The 19,324-nt window shown below is 37.1% G+C and overlaps 1 protein-coding gene across 6 annotated transcripts in view; it reads right to left on the bottom strand.

The window, feature by feature from the left end:
- The window catches only part of LOC136755558 (sodium-dependent phosphate transporter 2), a 68,334-nt gene that overhangs the window by 22,240 nt on the left and 26,770 nt on the right, over positions 1-19,324 (bottom strand). For 4 of the 6 annotated variants that reach the window (XR_010817684.1, XM_066712254.1, XM_066712249.1 and 1 more), the window contains exons 2-6: positions 6,581-7,140; positions 3,860-4,000; positions 2,677-2,762; positions 1,081-1,177; positions 428-547 (exon numbers count right to left, since the gene is read on the bottom strand). Coding sequence is in view for 5 of the 6 variants with exons in the window: in XM_066712254.1 (XP_066568351.1) it covers positions 428-547; positions 1,081-1,177; positions 2,677-2,762; positions 3,860-4,000; positions 6,581-6,869 (733 nt within the window). In the remaining variant the exon portion in view is untranslated. Of the gene's footprint in view, positions 1-427; positions 548-1,080; positions 1,178-2,676; positions 2,763-3,859; positions 4,001-6,580; positions 7,141-12,366; positions 12,608-19,324 lie in introns of those variants that run through there. The other 2 variants (XM_066712250.1, XM_066712253.1) reach the window with 2 other exon arrangements.

Below are 19,324 nucleotides of genomic sequence, written 5' to 3'. Positions count from 1 at the left end.
ATTTCTTTATATTCTAATGTTGGCCTTTGTGTTTTTTATTGTGGTTTAAAGAAGTCATTTATTTTAGACTACGTCAAGCCATTCAGATGCAACAAATCACCCAGAGACTTTAGATGGGTCTTCAAGTCACTCTTTTCAAAAAGCTAAAAAGCCTTTGCAAAGCTTTACGAACCTGTAGCAGGGATGTTGGTTCAGTATTTCATTGGTGCTATAACAAGGTAAGCTACAATGCTTATATGTCCGTTTCTTTGGTTGGGGAAGTTAGCAGTTGGCGGTCAACAGGGTGGTGATATAACCGGTAACAATGACAGATTTAATATTGGTAGATATTTGTTCAGAAAGAATAGCAGGCGGTAAATGAGGTTGGCGGTATAGCGGGGAGGACTGTAATACGAATCCTATAAAAAAAAAAACGAGAGTTACCTACTTGCTATTTTTCTTCTCATCCACGGGCACACCAAGAACCACACTACAGCAGCACATACCAGAGCACCGGCTAATGTGATCAGAGCGATCGCCCACACTGGCAACAGCTCCAGACCAAGCACTGCGAGGAAAGAGCAAAGCAAGTTTCAGCAGAGTGTACAGGATCGGCTTTTCAAAGGTACATCATAGACACAGACTTACAAGCAGACAATTACTTGTCATATGATTTGAATTCTCTTTTTCTAGAGGGAAAACAAAGGGATATTCAAGCTAACTTCAAAATGATATATCTATTTTAACAATCAGTTTAGTTTCGTCCTCCCCAAAACAAATAAATAAAATATAAAGAATGAAAAGAAAAAGCCATCTCATTAACCACATTTCTGGAGGCATTTGTTATTTCTTTCATTTGTTACACAATGTCTTAAGATCTGAACGAAACTGGATGGAAAATTCAAAATCTCCGGATTAATACATTCAAAAGAGGTGCTTAGGTGCGTAAGCACTTTCCATTATAGCTTTCTTAGTCCAGTGCCAACTGAACCCTTGCCATGTTTTTTGTCCCCCCAGTACAAACACTTTAAAAAGCAGCGTTCAGAAAAACTGCAGCAGCAAAACAAGACAGATTTAGCTGCATAGAACAAGGGTACTTACATGGAGCTCCTGTGTACATGATTGAAAATGTATTAATTCCTATGGTAGCAGCATAGAACAAGGGCAGAGCGCGGAGACCATTGGGAACTGGGTCATCCTGGAAACATGAACAAAAAAAGAATAGTTTTATAACAGAGCTGTGGATAAATACCTGAGCTTCCTTACATGAACCTGCACACTATCTAACCACTCATGTGAAAGACACCAGCCTTCACAACTTTCCCTGTGACTACATTTATTTTAATCAGAACTGTTTTATAAAATAATCAACTGTAAGCATTTGCATTGTGCACGCATTCCTAAAAATGATTGAGGTCTTTATGAAAAGACAGTTTCTAGTGCATAACCTTTTCACTGTTCCATTAATAATAAACAAGAAAACAATGTATCACAGATAAATAATCACTACAGTTAAAGGGGAAATAAAGTGGCTGTCAATTATGTTAGGAAACATAAACATATTTACTGATTACATGCACAAATCTATATTTTAAATCGATAAGGACTTAATTTAAAGCAGTGCATTTGGACAACATAATCTAGTCTTGTACAACGGTAAGAAGTAAGTATAGCATGCTTTGACAATTTTACAAAATCGTTATAATAAATATCTCAACACCTTCAGTGGGCATAGAGGATACAAATGTTGTACTGAAATCACACAGAAAATGATTATTTACTTCCTTTTAAAACAAAATGCATATGAACACATTTAATTGTGTCTGAATATACACATTTACAACACTGCTGTCAAAACCTTGTGGACATGAGGTGCAACTTAAAATACTTAAAAACAACCGGCAGCCAAGCGGGCTTTAAACAGTGAACAATAAACAGAAATAAAAACCTCAGTTCTTATCAGCTCTTGTCAGCTCTTTTCAGTGATAAAAAAGGACATGCAACCAAATGTATGATAAAACTAAAACTGTTGTGTGATTTAAAAAAGAAAACACACAGCTTCCTCTTTGACATCAGATTTAATCTGTTTAAGTTATAGTCTGGGAAACAGGAATGCTTTTAAAGCATCTTTATCTTTGCAGAAAGATTCAGGCACCCTCTCTCTCCTAAATTATATCTCCTGCTTTTGCATTACAACTAAAAGCAAGGCCTTTCCACATAGAGTCCATCAAGAGTACGGACAGAATTTCTATCGAAGTCTCCAGCAGACACTTCATTACCATTGAATGCGGCAAGCTTACTGGTTGGAATGCAATGTACGAGACAGGTGCTATGTAGAGTTTTTTTAGACAGGGCACTATGACCACCAATCATCTACCAACATAATCATGCAACATCAACAGTTAAGCATTGGGGATTACTGCAAGTCCATTGCAATTCCATTGTTCCACAACTGGAATTGTCTTGATAAAACAGCAGCTGAACAAAATGAATTGACCCCACCTCTGGGAGCAGTATTCCTCCAGCCATCTATCAGAAGTATAGCAGGAGTCTTTAAATAACTTATTTAATTGTATTTAAGGTAGTATTTATAATATAATTAGGCCTCCATGATTTAATTACATTTGTTTTGTGCTTGTTTTAATACAAAACCATACTAAAAAAAAGAGGCTCAAATTGAACTTTTCGGGAACTCACCTTGTTCAAGATGAAGAATCTGATGAGGAGAAACAGGAGTGCGGACATGAGTCCAGACAGCAGAGGAGAAATGAACCAAGAGGCAACTAGATGAATAAACACAAAACACTCTGTAAAGAACCTGACAGAGCTGTAGCAACTGAATCAAAGCCTAGGACATAAATGTCAGAACTGAAGGGGGATTGAAGAATATGCAGCAAAACTATTGCAACCTAAGGATCACACTAGTCATTTAAGAAAACCTACTGTATTTCAACATTTATCAGAGGTGTAAACACAAGAAATCTAAAAACAAGCACAATGATTACAAAAGGCAACATTGCTGCTACCATGGTATTCTCTTCATTTGATTTGATATTCAGTTCAGTTGAGTTCAGTTTCGGTTTAAGTCTTTAAGCAGTGCAGCAACACACCACACACACCCGCTTAAGATTAAACTTGTGTTACTGTCTTTGGTTGGTCAGAAGACCACTCATAACATGGTAAATCCATGAAAGGACCCCTTGTACAAGATCCATAGAAAGGGGCAAAAGTTTACACTTGTCTGTAGGAAGTGAAAATGTAATCTTAGCTAAAAATCCTTAACCACACAACATGATAATATGAAATCAAATCACGTTAACAATTAAGTTGTATAACAATTCAGTATTATAATGTACAAGGTCTGGCTATTTCACTTTAAATGTAATATAATCACGTCACCTTTTCCTTGTTTATTTATATTTCATGTTTTCCAGTGCACGGTTTCACATCATGCATTGTGATTTTGCATGAACTGTAACTATGCAATGGAACCTCCCTATAGATGGGCACCAAACAAATTGTCATTGAGACATAATTATTCTAGATATATTTGTTTATTTGTGGTGGCCAGCAGACCTTAATAAATGCACCGCAAATCGTGTAATGTTTTTGATTTTAAAAAAGCAACAACTAAAAACTAACATTAAAAAAAACTAAATGATTTAGTTGAATGCACAAAGATACAGTATGAGCAGAAAACACAGGCTGGGCAAAGGGTTGTTAATAAAGTAGTTATTTGTTATTGATTTGAAAAGTCATACATCTTAATTTGTGAGAAAAAGTCTCCGTGTTATACTACAAATGAAATACTGCAACAAAGATTCACCAGTCAATGTAGTTATTTCACATACCCTCACACATAAAAGGAAATGTCAATTACCAATCTTGACTAGCTGCATCCACTGCACACCCTTTGTACCGATAGCAACCATAGAGAACCCAATAGTGGATCCCACAATGCAATGCGTCCCAGATATGGGCAGCTTCAGGAAAGATGCAATGAGCTGCCAGACTGCCGAGCCTAAAAAGAGAAAGAAAGAACAACATTCATATTAGGTTGTTATTAGTCATGCAGATCCTGCATTGTTTTCAACGGTCATAACACCTTCAAACTGTTTAGTTTTCCATATTTTTAACAGCTTATACTGTAAAAACTAGGACACACTGGACCAATGACCTTGAAAATTAAAAATGGTTTATTTTAAAATAACTCTCTATGCTTTTCAAGCTGGTGCCTTGAAACTCTAGATCAATATAAAGCAGTTGAATAGTGATGTAAAATCCAGTTCTAGTCCCATGTTGTCCTTTGTGATATCATGCTTCCAATTCTGAAATATTTTGGCCAAACACTGCTAGAGGGATTTTGTCTGTGGCGTAAATCTGTATCCATGTTTTATTCCCAACTACATTTGTTAAAATCAAATATAATACATTTAAATATGTTCTAATCTATTGTATACCCAAGTATAAACTCAAAGCTATACATTTATATTGACAATTGATAGAGTGCGGGTTGTGCACATATGTGAACTCTCTGATGCGGGTCTAAACCAAGCTACTATGCTTCAGGGAAACAGCTGGACTACCTCTCGGCTGCCCCGATATAAAATGGATCAGGAGTTGCTCACATTCATCAGATTATGCCATCTTCAAAGGCCAAAAAAATCCTGAACCACTAAGGAAGTTTCTATAAACATGTTCAGTACTGAACAGTTCTTTGTTTGTGTGCTCTGTTTTGAATATGGCATTTTATTATATTCCGTCTCCGTGACTACATCTCATAATATTCCTTGTCCTTTGCTTGAGAGCTTGTCGGGGGCTTTCTTTAAAAACAGAGCAGCATATAAAACTGCATTCCTCCAGCCTCCCACAGCCTGATCTGGGTGATTCCCAGCCCGGGACTGACACTACAGCGAGCAAGAAGTGTGCCTGTTCTGCTAGCAAGGGCCTAGATCTGTGAACAGAACTGAACCACATTATCTGAAAGAATAAATACTAAATAAATACAAAATGTCACAACCCTAGAATTTTGTTCTTAAATAATGTTGTTTTCTTAGTACTGACATTGTGTGCATTGTGATGCCGCCAGCAATGTTACCTATCCCATTAGGAGGCTGTAGCTCATAGATTCAAAAATGCATGTTCTTTTTCTCAAGTTATTCTGAGACATACTGATATTTTTTTCTAGGTCTAATTTTAGAACTGAAAAATGCAATATATATTTAGCTCTCGCTGTCTATCACTAAAATAAACATCTAAGATATTGTCGGTTAGTCAGTGGAGTGTGGGCAGCCAAAGAAAAGACAAACGCCAACAAAAAGAGGCCCATTTCATTAATTGTTGTTTACAGAAATGGCCCAGTAGATAAACAAAAAAAGAGCCAGCCGAACAAGGACAGAATAAAATGGTTCAGATAAACATGCCAGAACTGTGGCAGAATGTAGGTCGGGGTTCACAGGTCCAAGTCTTAATCCTCGTAAGTCGGTGGTTGCACAAGCACGCACAGAGTGAATATGATTAACGGGTTTCTGCTACCAAATTAAGCAGTTACATTTTAATGTCCTATTTGAAATAATCTTTCCATAAATTCAGTGTACGTTTCAGTCAGGCATCAATATTTCAACAAACAATAGTTCATGTGAGAAAGGCAGAGTGCCATATTCATAATACATTCGTCTGCCACAATAAATAAAAATGAACAATTAACTCCTAATGTTACAACAGGACAGTTAAACTGTTCCCTATAAAACTCGTACACTAGCATCCAGAGGAATGTGTATCATAATAGACAATCTTACAATTCAGTATTTTCAGCATGATAAATATTATGATTATTTAAATGTATGTGTCTATTATGGGTCTCTCTCATCACCTTATACACCTGAATGAATGTGTCAACTAAAACTATTAATTTATTTGATTTATTTCTTGGCAGCTCCTATCCAGGTTTCAGAACCAACAGATTTCGCAAAGCACTTTTCGTTTTATACTCTGTTTGCACAAAACCACTAAAGTAGGCTAATACAGTATTGTACCAATTGCAGCAGAAAAGCTTGCACAAATATTTTAATCCAAGGTGTAATTATTGTGACATTAGTGCTCTTTATTACACACCTGAGGTAAATAATAGAGCATATAATTTTCACCTTCTCCGTTCCATGAAAACATTACAGCAAATGTTACAGTAATGGGACCGCTGTTATAAAAAGAAAACTACATCTTGAAAAACAGGTCCTTTATCCTCTTTATCCTATTAAGTATCAGTCTTGCTGGCAATGACACATGTTGTTCAAAAGATCATTGAAAATCTAGTATCATGTTTTTCATGAACTGGAAACATGTTTTCACAAATGTCTTTTCCGGGTTGTCAAGCTGAAGTTCTTTGTTCGGAGGCAATATTAATTAATTAGATATATCCACATTGCCTGTGTTAAAACATTAAAAGTTTACATCCAATGCCCTCTGGGGACTCAATCCAACTTCAGACATAAAATCTTTGTAAACATCTGCATTAGATACCATTATAAAGGAATACGCAGACAGACTACATACACATACAGACAATACACCGAAGGTAAGTGGAAACCTCTGGACAACTTACCAACCATAGCACTGACCTCCCCAGCCATCAGCACGGGCACAGTGTCGTTGTAGAGGTTGACGTCTATAATGCCCTTTCGTATAGTCTCTCCCACTTTGGCCCCTAACAGCACAGAGCCCAGGGTCTCAAATATTGAGGCGAGGATGCATGCCTGCCGCAGGGTAACCACCCCCGAACCCACGGCTGTCCCAAAGGAGTTGGCCACATCGTTGGCACCCACAGAGAAGGCCAGAATGAAGGCGATGATGAATCCCAGGATCACCATCCACAAGTAGTGGTCCATTTCCATCTTGGCTTCTAATTAGTAGTTAAACGATTAAGAGAAAAAGGAAGGCTTGGACAGTTTCTGTAAACAACCAAGATATGTTTGTTTTTAATTGATTTATGCTCTTCGATTGGTTCCCCCTAACTAAGCACAGCACTCAGTCTTGATTGAGGGCAGAAACAAAGTGCTAACTGCGCGTTCTCAGCAGACCCTCAGTCCGTTTGGTTCTGCTTTGTGTCAGGAGGACGCATTCCATATTTTACTGCCAAAAACGTGCAACGTTGATTTCCCTTACCTGCAGACAGAAAGAAAGGGAGAGACAAAAAAACAAAAAGTTAGTTGAATGTTCTCTGCCTTACATTAAACAGATTTAAAAAATGTTCTATTTAAGCCTTCAAAAGAAAATGCTGTATTAGTTGTAAATTATATTCAACAATGTTCTGCACATTGCTTTAAATTGGTTGTAAATTACACACTGCCATGTTCTGCATGTTACTTAAAAGGGGGGTGGGAGGGACACTGTCTGTATTACTGTCACTTATGGCTGTCCTTGTCTTCAGTTTTACCTCTGAGGGTCTGTAATCTCTGAACAAGGAAAATGTCTCCAAAACTGGAAGGCATAACCAAGAACTTTGATAACCAAGAACTTTGACTGTGCAGTTGGATAGAAGAGGAAATGTGTTGACAAGAAGTGAAAACTGAAAACTGAAAAACACGTTTGGGGGGGACAACTTTTTCACCATGCGTGGCTCCAGACCCCTGAGAGAGGGTCGTGGGTTCAATGCCAGGTAGGGACACTGCTGTTGTACCCTTGAGCAAGGAACTTGTACCTAGATTGCTCCAGTAAAAACCTAGCTGTGTAAATGGGTAATTGTATGTACAAATAATGTGAGATATTGTAAGTCACCCTGGATAAGGGTTGTCTGCTAAGTAATAAAGTAATGATACTAATAATAAATAAAAGCTACAATGTTTCTAAGAACCACTTAGCACTCTGAGATTCTGATTTTTATACATCTTATTCACAGCAGCAGTGGTGGCAACAAAACATGTTTATAAACTAAAACACATATCTGCAAGCAATCCGAGACAGCAGGTATTAGAAGACTAGACGACATAATTAGAGCAACCTGTGTGTCAGTTATATAAAAATAAATATGATCGACGGGTAAATCCCTTCAATATAATTTGCTGCCCTGGTTGTGACAGGGTAGGATTTATGGAATCTCAAAAACAAGCAAAAAACAACAAAAACAAATATTTGTACCCATTTAGTATCAGATTATGGCCAGTATTACCTGCTAAATGACAGCTTTTGAGATTTCAGATTTCACCAAGATCTACTGCACAGCTTGATAACCAATATCATGATAACTTATCTCCCCAAAAATACATTTGTTAAGGGTGACATACTGGTATAGCTAAGAAGACAATCAAAGTTTGATATAAAGATCACATTCAATTTTGGAAACAGAACTCCGATAAAATTAACAATATTGACATTAAAGTTAATAACTATTTAGTGTTATAATGACATATATATGTCATTATTCTGTGTTTCATGGCCATGTGTTTGTATACACTACTGTATCTACGGGCTGCAATATTCGGTTAACTTGTCACATAATTTCCTTTGACACACAAGTGGCTTAAAGGCTACTGTTTATAGAGATTGAAAACAATTAAAATAGGCCCAACTAAAATTTTCTAAAAGGATAAACTGACCTAGTTATTGTGTTGTAATTCAATACTATATGCTGAATACATTCATATTTAAAAGTTGTTATCTGGTTCATTTAATTAAAAGCACTTTGTAATTTCAAGCAACTTCATTAACGAACTTTTTACAAAGTAAATCAAACAAATCAAATATTAAAATCAAACATCTTGCCTGCATTTTAAAGGTTTAAACCCAGATCGAAATATTGAAAACACCTGCCAATCCCAAATTACAGGATTATTTGATACTAGATGGAAGTTTGTTTCTGTGACAATCTTCCAAAACTCCACAACAGTTGCTGACAAAAGAAATCTGGAGGTTGTGGGGTGTAATGAAAACATTGCTTACAACTGAATCTGAAAATCTGTTCTTAAATATTCTTTCAGGAATCTTGACAACAGGGAACAATCAGACTCCCAGCTGTATGATAATTGGTATTTACCGCAGAGCACAATGCACCAAACCAATTACTGTTCATTGTTGATGAAAGGCAGGTAAAATAAGTCGCCAATTATTGTTTTTTGATAAGTGTTTTTTTAATCCAGGTCAGATGGAACAATGTTTTCACTCTGTAGCACAGCCACACCTAATGAGCAGTAACTAACTATCATGTTAAAAATGGGATCAACAGAATAAATCAAATGGGTAGAAGTAATAAAATGGATAGTATACTACAGATGAATATGTGAATAAATGCAGGAGCAAGCGTGTCCTGTAACATATTTTATACATCTTTATAAAGATTTATTTATCAAGAAAGATAATCAGATAAGGGCAAAAAAATGTCAATGTGCAAATGAACAGACTAAGGACAAGATTAAAACTAAATGTTGACTCACTTGCTATAGAAAACTACAATCCTGTACTTGATGATGGTCTATTGTTTTGCCTGATGCTTCTTTCTCCCAATCACGAATAGAACTGCTATCAAGTACGTTTGTAGTTTATGATTAGCAGGTGGGTCAAGCCTATTAATCTAAATTTCTTTAAATATAATGATAATGAAATAAAACTGATAACACTGATTTCAGAAATTCTAAGGTGGATTTCAGGAAGTAACCTGAATTCTAAATCCACACATTCCCTTTTCACTTTTTCATTAAAATCAAACAAACAAAAAAACATTTAAAAATAGTTTTAATGTATTTGATAAGAGTAATTACTTTGAGAAATGAAGTCAAAAGCATTGGCTCTTTAGAGGTTTCCTAATTCTTTGAGCCATCACTGCAAAATACCCACAACCTATCCCATTTTTTACATCATTCTTCCCCTTTAAATAAGTGACAATCCACATTTTATAACTGTGTACCAGGAGCCCAGTGACAACTCAGATTGCTCTGGAAATGTGTGTGAATGAAGTGGGATGGCATTTGCAGCTTTAGAGATAAAATACCCAGCTCTGTAATTCAATTTAGCTCCAGCTAATAGAACTGTCAGGTTAGCATTTTAATGCCTCTGAATAGAAAATACTGTAAAGATGACAACTGCAGTGGGTCTGCGGAAAATACCTGGAGCTTTCTAGTGTGCTGAACTGAATCATGAAACTATCCAGTGACTAGTATTCACACGTTTATTCTTCTGCAGTGGAACAGAAAACAGCTCTTTTGGAGAAATTCAGAGGGTATATGATAAGATGAAAATGTAGCAAGTTTATATGGATAAAAAAAATAAAACATAAAAAGCTGAAGAAGTTCATGCATATATATTTTTATAACACAACAAATATTCATTCTCTCCTAAGTTGACATGTCTCAGAGGCTGTTGTTTATTCACATATGAATGATATTCACATATTAAAGATTTGCCTTCTCTGACAGAATAGCCAGCCAGCTGCTCAAACAATTTCCATTCTGTGTTGTTTTGCTAAAGAAGTTCACCTCTTGAGATAAGATAAGGAAGGAAGGAAAAATAAAAAAGGGAATAAAATATCTTGACTTGTGTACAATGTATGACTATAATTAATTTGGAATTCTCACCCCTAAGACAAGTCACATAGTTGCGTTAATAATTTTACCAATGAAATATAAAAATCACACTGAATAATACATAATAATACAAATAAACAGTACAGTAGTTGTGTAAGTCAGATCTTATTCGGTAGCCTAGAGCTGACTGCACAATGCATGTGGTGCTTTAAAGTCAAGTATTAATGGTCTGTTTAAACAACTTAAACTAGTGATTATAAAGGTTGTATTTTTAGTCAAATAAAATAAAAATAAATTAATAATTAAAAAGAATTTCAGGCTGAAAGAGATTTTGTTGAACGGATTTGGTTTCTGGAGATGCATAAAGAACCAAGGTAAAATCTCCAAATATATAGGTGTTATTTTTTATGAATATGTTATAATTTCAGCACTTAAAAAAATGCATCAGTAAAGAATAATGACAAGCTGATAAGGGACGCAGTGCAGGGAGAACAAGCTAATTAAAGCTGTGAAATTTGATTTTGAATCAGAATTGTGCCAACAAAGTTTGCCCATGTTCGTACATTTTCATATGCTTGAGTTCTATGCTGATACTGTAACGATGTATGGGCTATAAATAAATATTCTCCAAACTGCTAGTTTAATACTGTTTCAAAAATTCTAGTGTTACTTTACATTATAATGCAGTGAGGCATAGAGATAGGGATAATATCCAATTAAGGTCCAAATGAGAGCCAATTAATATCATAAGGAGGAAGTATACAACATATTCTATTTAAAATCAGTTTCATTAATACCTTTTTGCATATAGAAAACTCAAACGTACAATATATTACATTTTTCATCTTATAAGAACACTATCATTATATAAACAAATAAATCTGTGAGTATTCCAAATGGGATAGCACCAGCTGTAATAACACAAATATTAAAAATGAGAGAGTATTGGGTCTTTGGCAGAATGACCTTCTAAAAATGTATGAAACCAGTTCCACTCCTGCACCCACCACAATGTCTAGCACAACACTCTGAAAATAATGCTGTTCCTTTCAGCTTTTTATGTCAACAAAGATGCATTTGATATGGAGATTCTTTCACAGCTCAATACCACAGTACTAACTACTGGGCACAGTATCTAGCCCACAATAACAGATTAGTAAAGGCAGACACCCTGAAGCCGGAATCACTTTTGCAGCTCTGTTTCTACCATTTAACATTGACATTCCAGCATAGACTACACTGTCCCTGCGTTAAAATGAAATATGCAGCAAAACAACACTGACCGAAGCAAAGCAAAGCAAAGCGATCCAATAATCTGAACACACTGTCTGTTCTTTATGATTAGAAGGTTTAAGACCTTTTGTGTTTTTGTGCACTGGGAAAGACCTGTAACAAGCATGAGGATCCAGTCACAAAAAATACAGGGGAAGCTATAACGCATTCCTCACTGGTACAAAACCGTGCGTGGACACACTGAGTCAGACACTGGCTCCAGCTGACTCATTAGTGATGCCTTACAGCACCTGGCTGCTGGTACAAAAGCAGCCGTTGAACTCGGGAATGTTGCACAAGGTTAACAATATATAGAATTTACCATGCAAAATTAAATCCAGCCCTGCCCTTGTAAAATATTCATTTCACCAGTACACAGGAATGTAATTTGTCAACATATAATTACCAATACCTATAAATGTAATCTTTTTAATATGCACACACTGACAAAGTAGTTTCTCTTCAGGGCATGCCGCCTTCATCATTGGCAACCTACTACGATGTGTGCTTGCACATGCTAGGCATAAGGGGGGAGAAGAGAAATGGAGAGATAGAAACCCTCTGTGTATTAAAAGAGACGCACACTCACTCAGTCAGAAATTACCTGCAGTGAAACGTATTAGAGAGGTTCCTAATCACAGCAGGAGGGAGCTATCCGTGTCTGAGCAGCCACAGAAAGTTAAGTCATCACCTTCACAGCCCGCAACCTCAGACAAATCTTGCCAACGGGGCCCTTCGGTGCAGGAAATCCAAAAATCTCTTGCAGTCACGTTGCACTGTAAACAAGCAGAGATGCCCCTCGCTGAATGGGAGACGGAGCGAACGCGGGAGGGCCAGAGGAGAGAGCCGTGCTCATGACAGCACCAGAAAGATTTATTGGCTCAGCCGGAGTCCAGACTGCCTCTTAAAGGAATGCATCTGCATGAGGGAGGGCAGCCAGGCAAAGACGCTACCAGGCATCACTGTATCCAGTCCAATAGCACAAGGGAGAGAGGAGGAGCAGACAGCAGTGGTGGGGGGGGGGGGGTAATGACAGTCTAGCTCACTGCACAAGGACTTGCCGAATGCACCACAGTGTGGAGCCCGGATTGCACAAGCAGGCACATGATGGATATAATTTACTAAAATTACCCCTCCGATTATGGCAAGTGTGTAAACGACAGTTAGCCAGCTCACATAATTTGGGCCTATTTGTGAATATTACTCTTCCAACACTGGATTGATTGTTTTTATAGGGCTTTTGTGTGTATTTTAAAGGCTATTAAAAACCACAACCTAGTAAAAAAAAAAAAGAATGATACAAATAAAAAGCCACAAAAGAACTTCTTGCAATTAAAATGGTTTGATCCATAATGGGCCAAGGGAACAATGTATTTTTATTTGTTCTTCACAATCACGCCTTTCAGCTGACCCCCTAATTTAGACCATAGCGTGACACTTCCCAAATTATGATATGCCGACCGCGCTTTATTGACAAACTGGGGGATTCTCACCATCCTTTATAAATGTATGGTTGAAGAGTACCATCATGAGAAAACGGCAGTACAAAACAAGGGACAACTGTTAAAGATCACCCTGCAGGATGGGTATTAGAGCCAATCCTTCCACACAAACAGATCAAGAATGAAGTCCTGGTAGTATAAGCATAGATCCTACCCAGCTGGCTTCAACATCATCCAAGCCTGCTAATGCAAATTAAGGTAATCATATGATTTGAATGGTAGCTAAAGCAGTGCACTCCACTATGCAAACACTGCAAGAGAGCAAGGATAATGAATGAGCTTTTCTCTCCCATTATAGTCTAGTAACTAAAAAATATGATTTATTTTCCTCGCCAATGAATACAGAGGTATCACCAGAGGGGGAAAAACATATATTCTGGTAATCTTGAAGTGTTTTGTTGACTGTGAAGCTAGAATAAAACATTTATGTTTAGCTCTCCACCCCACCACCCACATCAAAAGAGAATAAACAAAATCAGACATCATTTAAAACTTAGGGGAAAAACAGAGGGTGCGAGATTCAGGAAACTGCTTGCTTTTGAGGTCCGTTTTCTTTAAAAAAACTGTAGCTTCCTTATTCACAAAATGCCTTACTCACAATTCAATAAATACCTCTCAAGGACATTCTGCAGTCCATTCTATTTTAATACATCACTCTCATGAGAATATTACATTTTTGTGACAATGTGGTAGAATGCCTACAATGCTGACAGCACTTCCAAATCCAGCTATAAACACATCAAATCTTAAATATACATACTATATGATACTTATACTGCAGTAGTTGTGCAGAAACCCTACAAAACATATTGCCTTATGTCTCTATAGGCATAATCTCTTTTTTTTCATACTTGGATATAGACAGTCGCTTGAAATTATGATTCATTCTATGGAACTGGTTCAATTCTTGTTGCTTACAATTATTGAATAACATGCATATATTATAAGAATGTGCAATTTTTTTAAACACATGCTCTGAAAGTGATACTGTATCAAATGATTAAGGCAAGTGGATCTTCAGTTTTGGGTCATTAGTGTCAGAGGTTGAAACTTCCAGTATTCTTCTCTAAGCGCAGAAAATTTCTAATTTCAGTTGCCACTGAAATGAGAATATGTTTAAATGGAAATCTTGCTACTCATCAATGTGGTAATCCAGACTCCATCCCTAAGCTACATAAAACAGTGGAAACATATACCAGAAGTTTTTAATTTGACAGTACTCTACTAGCAGTTAAATAAAATAGATTTTCCATATCAATACCAATTTCTTTTCCTGCACTTGTATCTTTTAGTGTTCAACCTGTGGCAGGTTGAATAAACCTGTAGTGAAAATAGAAAGATGTTATATGTCTTCTTCTAACAAGTATTAAACTCTCCTGTAATGAAGCAACTGTATGTTTGTCTAAGAGAGTAACACATTTCAGTACAGGGATTTCAATTTTGTGCCTACTATTACAGATACAGTTGTTTCAATGCTTGTCTGTTTGTTACCTACTGAAGGAAACGATCAGTCTAATGTGTCACACAGAATTTGCTACTGTGTCAACTAGAAAACCCGACTCGGACTAAATCTCAAAGATGCTGGCTAAGATCTCCTCCCAATTCCACACCACCGTGTCATCCCACCAGGGAGGGGCTATAGGCGAATGAGCTGCAATATCCACAATATTGTGATCCCATAATAAGTGTTAAGGATTCAGGCAAATTGTTGACAAGCCCGGAATAACTGACAATGCCAGACTAGACTAGTCCCAAAATTAAGAGATCTTCAACTTCAAGTTCAAGTTCTAATTGTACACCACAACTGACAGACACACCCAATGGGAAGTTTCCACTATCTGGGGAGAAAGTCGTGCTTGACTATTAACAATGTAAGCTGTCCCACCCTCAAGAGCTCAAGTCTGCTCTTCCTCCTCAGTACATGTGAGGTTAAAGGTGGAGGAATGGGATGAATGGTTCAAGGCTCATTTGATTTGAACAACTTGAGATGACTAAGTTCAACTTTTCCATTCATTCGTATTTTATGTGTGCCGAGGAGCAGTAAAGGCAGATTGTACTGGATTGTGTAGCTTTCTGTAGGGCTGTCTCTGAAGGTTTCAACGTTTGAAGGCTTGTTCGGTCTCCAGATGTTCAAAGGTTCATCACGTGACAATCACATCGATTTTTTCTCTCTCTTGTTGATTGAAATTGAGAATGTTTGAATACTGTAGCGCCACCGCACCCAATAATGGGGTAATGGTGTAAAGGCAGTGTGGTGGGGAGGAGCGTAGGGAGCGAGGATGAAAGGTGAAGGGAAGTGGAAGAATGAGTCAGTAAGTTGTTGCACCTGCAATGATAAGTTGAGTCTACTCAAGCGTTACAAAACTAAACCACACTTCAGATGTCCCGCTATCTAAATTAAAACATTTGATTTGTATACTGCCTATTACTTAAATAAAAGTTGCTGGATATAACTAAGTTCAAGACCATAATAAAAAGCCCCTCAATTGCCACTGTCTTGTCAGTGGGCATTGGACCAGATTAAATACAGACAATGTATTTTGAAAATATACGATTACACTGATACAAAAAAAAAAAAAAAGTTTCTTCTGAAAGAGAACTATCCCCCATTTGCCAGTATCCCAGCTAACACACAACTAAATTACATTGTGGTGACATTGTGTGTTTGCAGGGATACCTGTGGACCACTGTGTTATTATGCGTTATTGTTTGTTCATCCGCTACCTTTACAGCTAAGTGTGGACATGTAAAACAAACATTTGCTGTTGGGATTTTCTTGCTAAATGCACAGAAGAACCCCAAAAAGCTTAATGTTCCTCCGTGATATACCAATTGCAAATTTACAAGTATTTTCCGGGATCATTTAACCAACGTAATGTAAGTTTCAATTATGTGTTATTTATTAGTCTTAACAGGTCAATTGCATAGAACTGAAAGCAGCAAACTGGAGATGATCCATACAACTCTGCAAGTTCGTTACAATTGACCCATTATTATGTAATAATAATAATAATAATAATAATAATAATAATAATATTAATAATAATAATAATATAATGTTGACACAAACTCTGAACTGTAGAAGGGAGTCTTAATTATATTACTTAAGTTACTTTGTTTCGGCATCTAATATTTACTAATTTCAGTACAGTACTGAACACCAGGATATATTAATTTTCATGCAAGTAAAATCAACAAACTGTGTGCCTGTAAAAAATAAATAAAAACATGATCACTGTTCGGGATCTACTACTACAAGGGGATGTTTTATTTTGTTTATATGGATTACCTGTAATAATAATAAAAATTCAAATTGAAACACTAGTAGCTAATGTGACATCATCGATAAACTATGTAAATTAGCACCAACCTTCACAGGTTAAAATGTACCCTTCGGGACAGCCCTAGTTGTCTGTATATCACAGCGCAGGTACAGCATGCCCGGCTGCCATATGAGTCTCCCCATCCCCATCTGCAAATGTAGCTCGACTACATTGTTCTAAATGTGATCTCTATTGGTGGATGAGAGGTTTGTTCCATCGTCATGGCCATAATGCTATCTACTGTGGAGTTGTAAACAAGCTGTTCAACTGGAAAACCCCTTTGGAAGAACACTATGATCAGATAAATGGAAAAAAAAACTGCAAGTATATACTATGCCAACACAGAGTAACTATATTATAGGAACTGTATGGAACAATGAATGAGGTTTGATAACAGCGCTCAATTTGTTTCTGGTTCTCATGCTCCTTATAGGATGAAAAAAATCCCGGTATTTTCATTTGGTCAAAACCAAGACAATTGCATCGGCACAATACGGTGATCAGACGCAAAGGAAGGCCTGAAGTCATAAGCTTCCTATAATTTTTCTACTACCAAGGCTTGTGCGTTTGTGCTGCGTTCAATGTATAATCATGACTGTTTTCTTTTTCCTGTCCGAACTGTCCAGGGAACTGAAACATATGAGCAATAAAAGAACAATCAGTGGTTTAATGGCACCCTCCCATCTGTTTTGCTGGGTGTGACCTATCCACAGCTCTCCCAAGTTCTATTTTTGTATTATTTTATCCATTTAAACCGAGTCGCTATGAGACTTGAATAGTTCAGGCTACAATGTGCTTGCTAATGTCCTGGTAGACTACCTACAAAACACTTAAGCAAAATGTCAGTGTCACTTCACTTAATGCAACGGCGTTGAACCGCAATCTCTGTGCAATGCCATTATGCTGACATGCTAGCCCACTGCCATTCTATGCGTCTTATAAATAGCTATTACCGGGCTGAGACAGTGAGGCTATCTGATAGACTCAATTCAGATGTAATTAGGCCTTTCCGAGCTAAAAATACATGTTATATTCATTTTGTTTCTTATTTAAAGAAAATGTGGAAGACACACTATCATCTTTGCCTATTTAGATCAAGACAACAATATTCATACAACCATAACTCCATTCTTCCCTTCTTACACACTGCTACAACATGCGGTTCCTGATGGTGGCCTCCAAATCTGCATTGAAATGCAAAGGTGTCTCACATCTGGTGCCAAGGCAAACCTCTCCGAGTGCTGGGAGTGGTTGCTGCCTGGTTGAGTGCCCAGTTGTACAGAAGTGACTCGTGCTACTAGCTCGGCATCTGTGGGTCTGGGCAGTGCGTCAGTAAAAGCTACACCCTTCCTCTTAGTCACACAGGAACTTCAGTGGACCTCTTTGGGAACTGCAGTGCCAATAAGAAGCTTCTAGACTAAATGTTTATGGGAAAATTCTGAATCCCACATAAAAGATGAGAATGTGAGTGTAACAAGTTTTATAACTAAATAATAACTTCCCTGCTTCCTTTTTTTTTTTATTTCTGTTTCAAAGTCTTTGGGATTTTTGCGAATCCTCCTGGATTACTCATTGCTTTGTCTGTACAAGTCACTGCAGTCAGCTTTGAGTAATGTATGCACAAGGTATTTGAACCCCTGAACTGTGCGATGGGGTCTTTGTGACCCAGGGCACTCTCACAATACACAACTTTTTCCAACCTGACAACAGCAAATAATTAAGTGAAGGGATATACAAAGCACCCAATGCATTGCTAATGCTTGATGGTATCTTTGTTCTCAAAAAAAGGAAGCATGTTACTTCTATACAATTTCATTTCTTACAGAAGCATCAATTAAAGCAGGTATAGAAGATTTAGGTTAGAATTATTCTAGGGTGCATATATCTTTGACTAAAGAAAGCTTGTTTCTCATAACTAAGAAATAAACAGGAAACAGAGTACCGATTAACTGTGAAACCTTAACATGTGGTGAAGTAGTCAGTGGATTCTACAAGGATAGATTTTAGGCACACTGATCTTTGGGATTTACACCAATGATCTTAGCTTTAATAGGCAGTAGACTCATTAAACTTGGGCAATTTGTGGATAATACAATAATATTAGTACAGATAAGCTGCATCAAAGGACATAAAACAGGCTAATAGACTATTCTGGAAAGGGCAGACATTTAGCAAAGAGCATTTCATACCAACACAAGCTAGGCAGTATGTGCTGACAGAAGAATAGTTGGCACTGAGCTTGATAAATCAAACTATGGAAATGATTGGGAAGTCTGTGTTGCTTTTTCATTGTATTCCTTTAGACAATGTGGGAAAGTGATATAAAAGGTTAATTCAAATCAAAAGGAAATCATTTTAAAAACATACAATGCACAAGATTGAGATATCAGTGTTCAGTTTTGGATACCAAATAACAAATGCATATTGCTATCCTAGAAACATTAGTGAAGAGTAGCTCCAGTAATGCTCGGCCCCAAAGGATTGTTGTATAGGCAGGATAATGGAAGCGAGTATCTTTAGTCCTGAACAAAGGATCTGGAGGGAAGCTGATTCAATCAAGTATTCAATATCCTGTAATTTACAGACAACCCAAAGGACTACATCCAGCCCTACAATGAAGATGGAATTGCAAAAAAAGTGCCTTCAGGACCAAGACAAGGAGCTCCCTTTAAACAAAAAGAAATGTGGGAGTGAGCCTCCTAGCCAAGCTGACTCCGTGAGCTCCTTTGGGAAATAG

This window comes from Amia ocellicauda, chromosome 8 (genome assembly GCF_036373705.1).
Source record: "Amia ocellicauda isolate fAmiCal2 chromosome 8, fAmiCal2.hap1, whole genome shotgun sequence".
Classification (NCBI taxonomy): Eukaryota; Metazoa; Chordata; class Actinopteri; order Amiiformes; family Amiidae; genus Amia; species Amia ocellicauda.
Note: the sequence above shows the minus strand (reverse complement) of the source record. Positions and strands in the feature narration are given on the sequence as shown.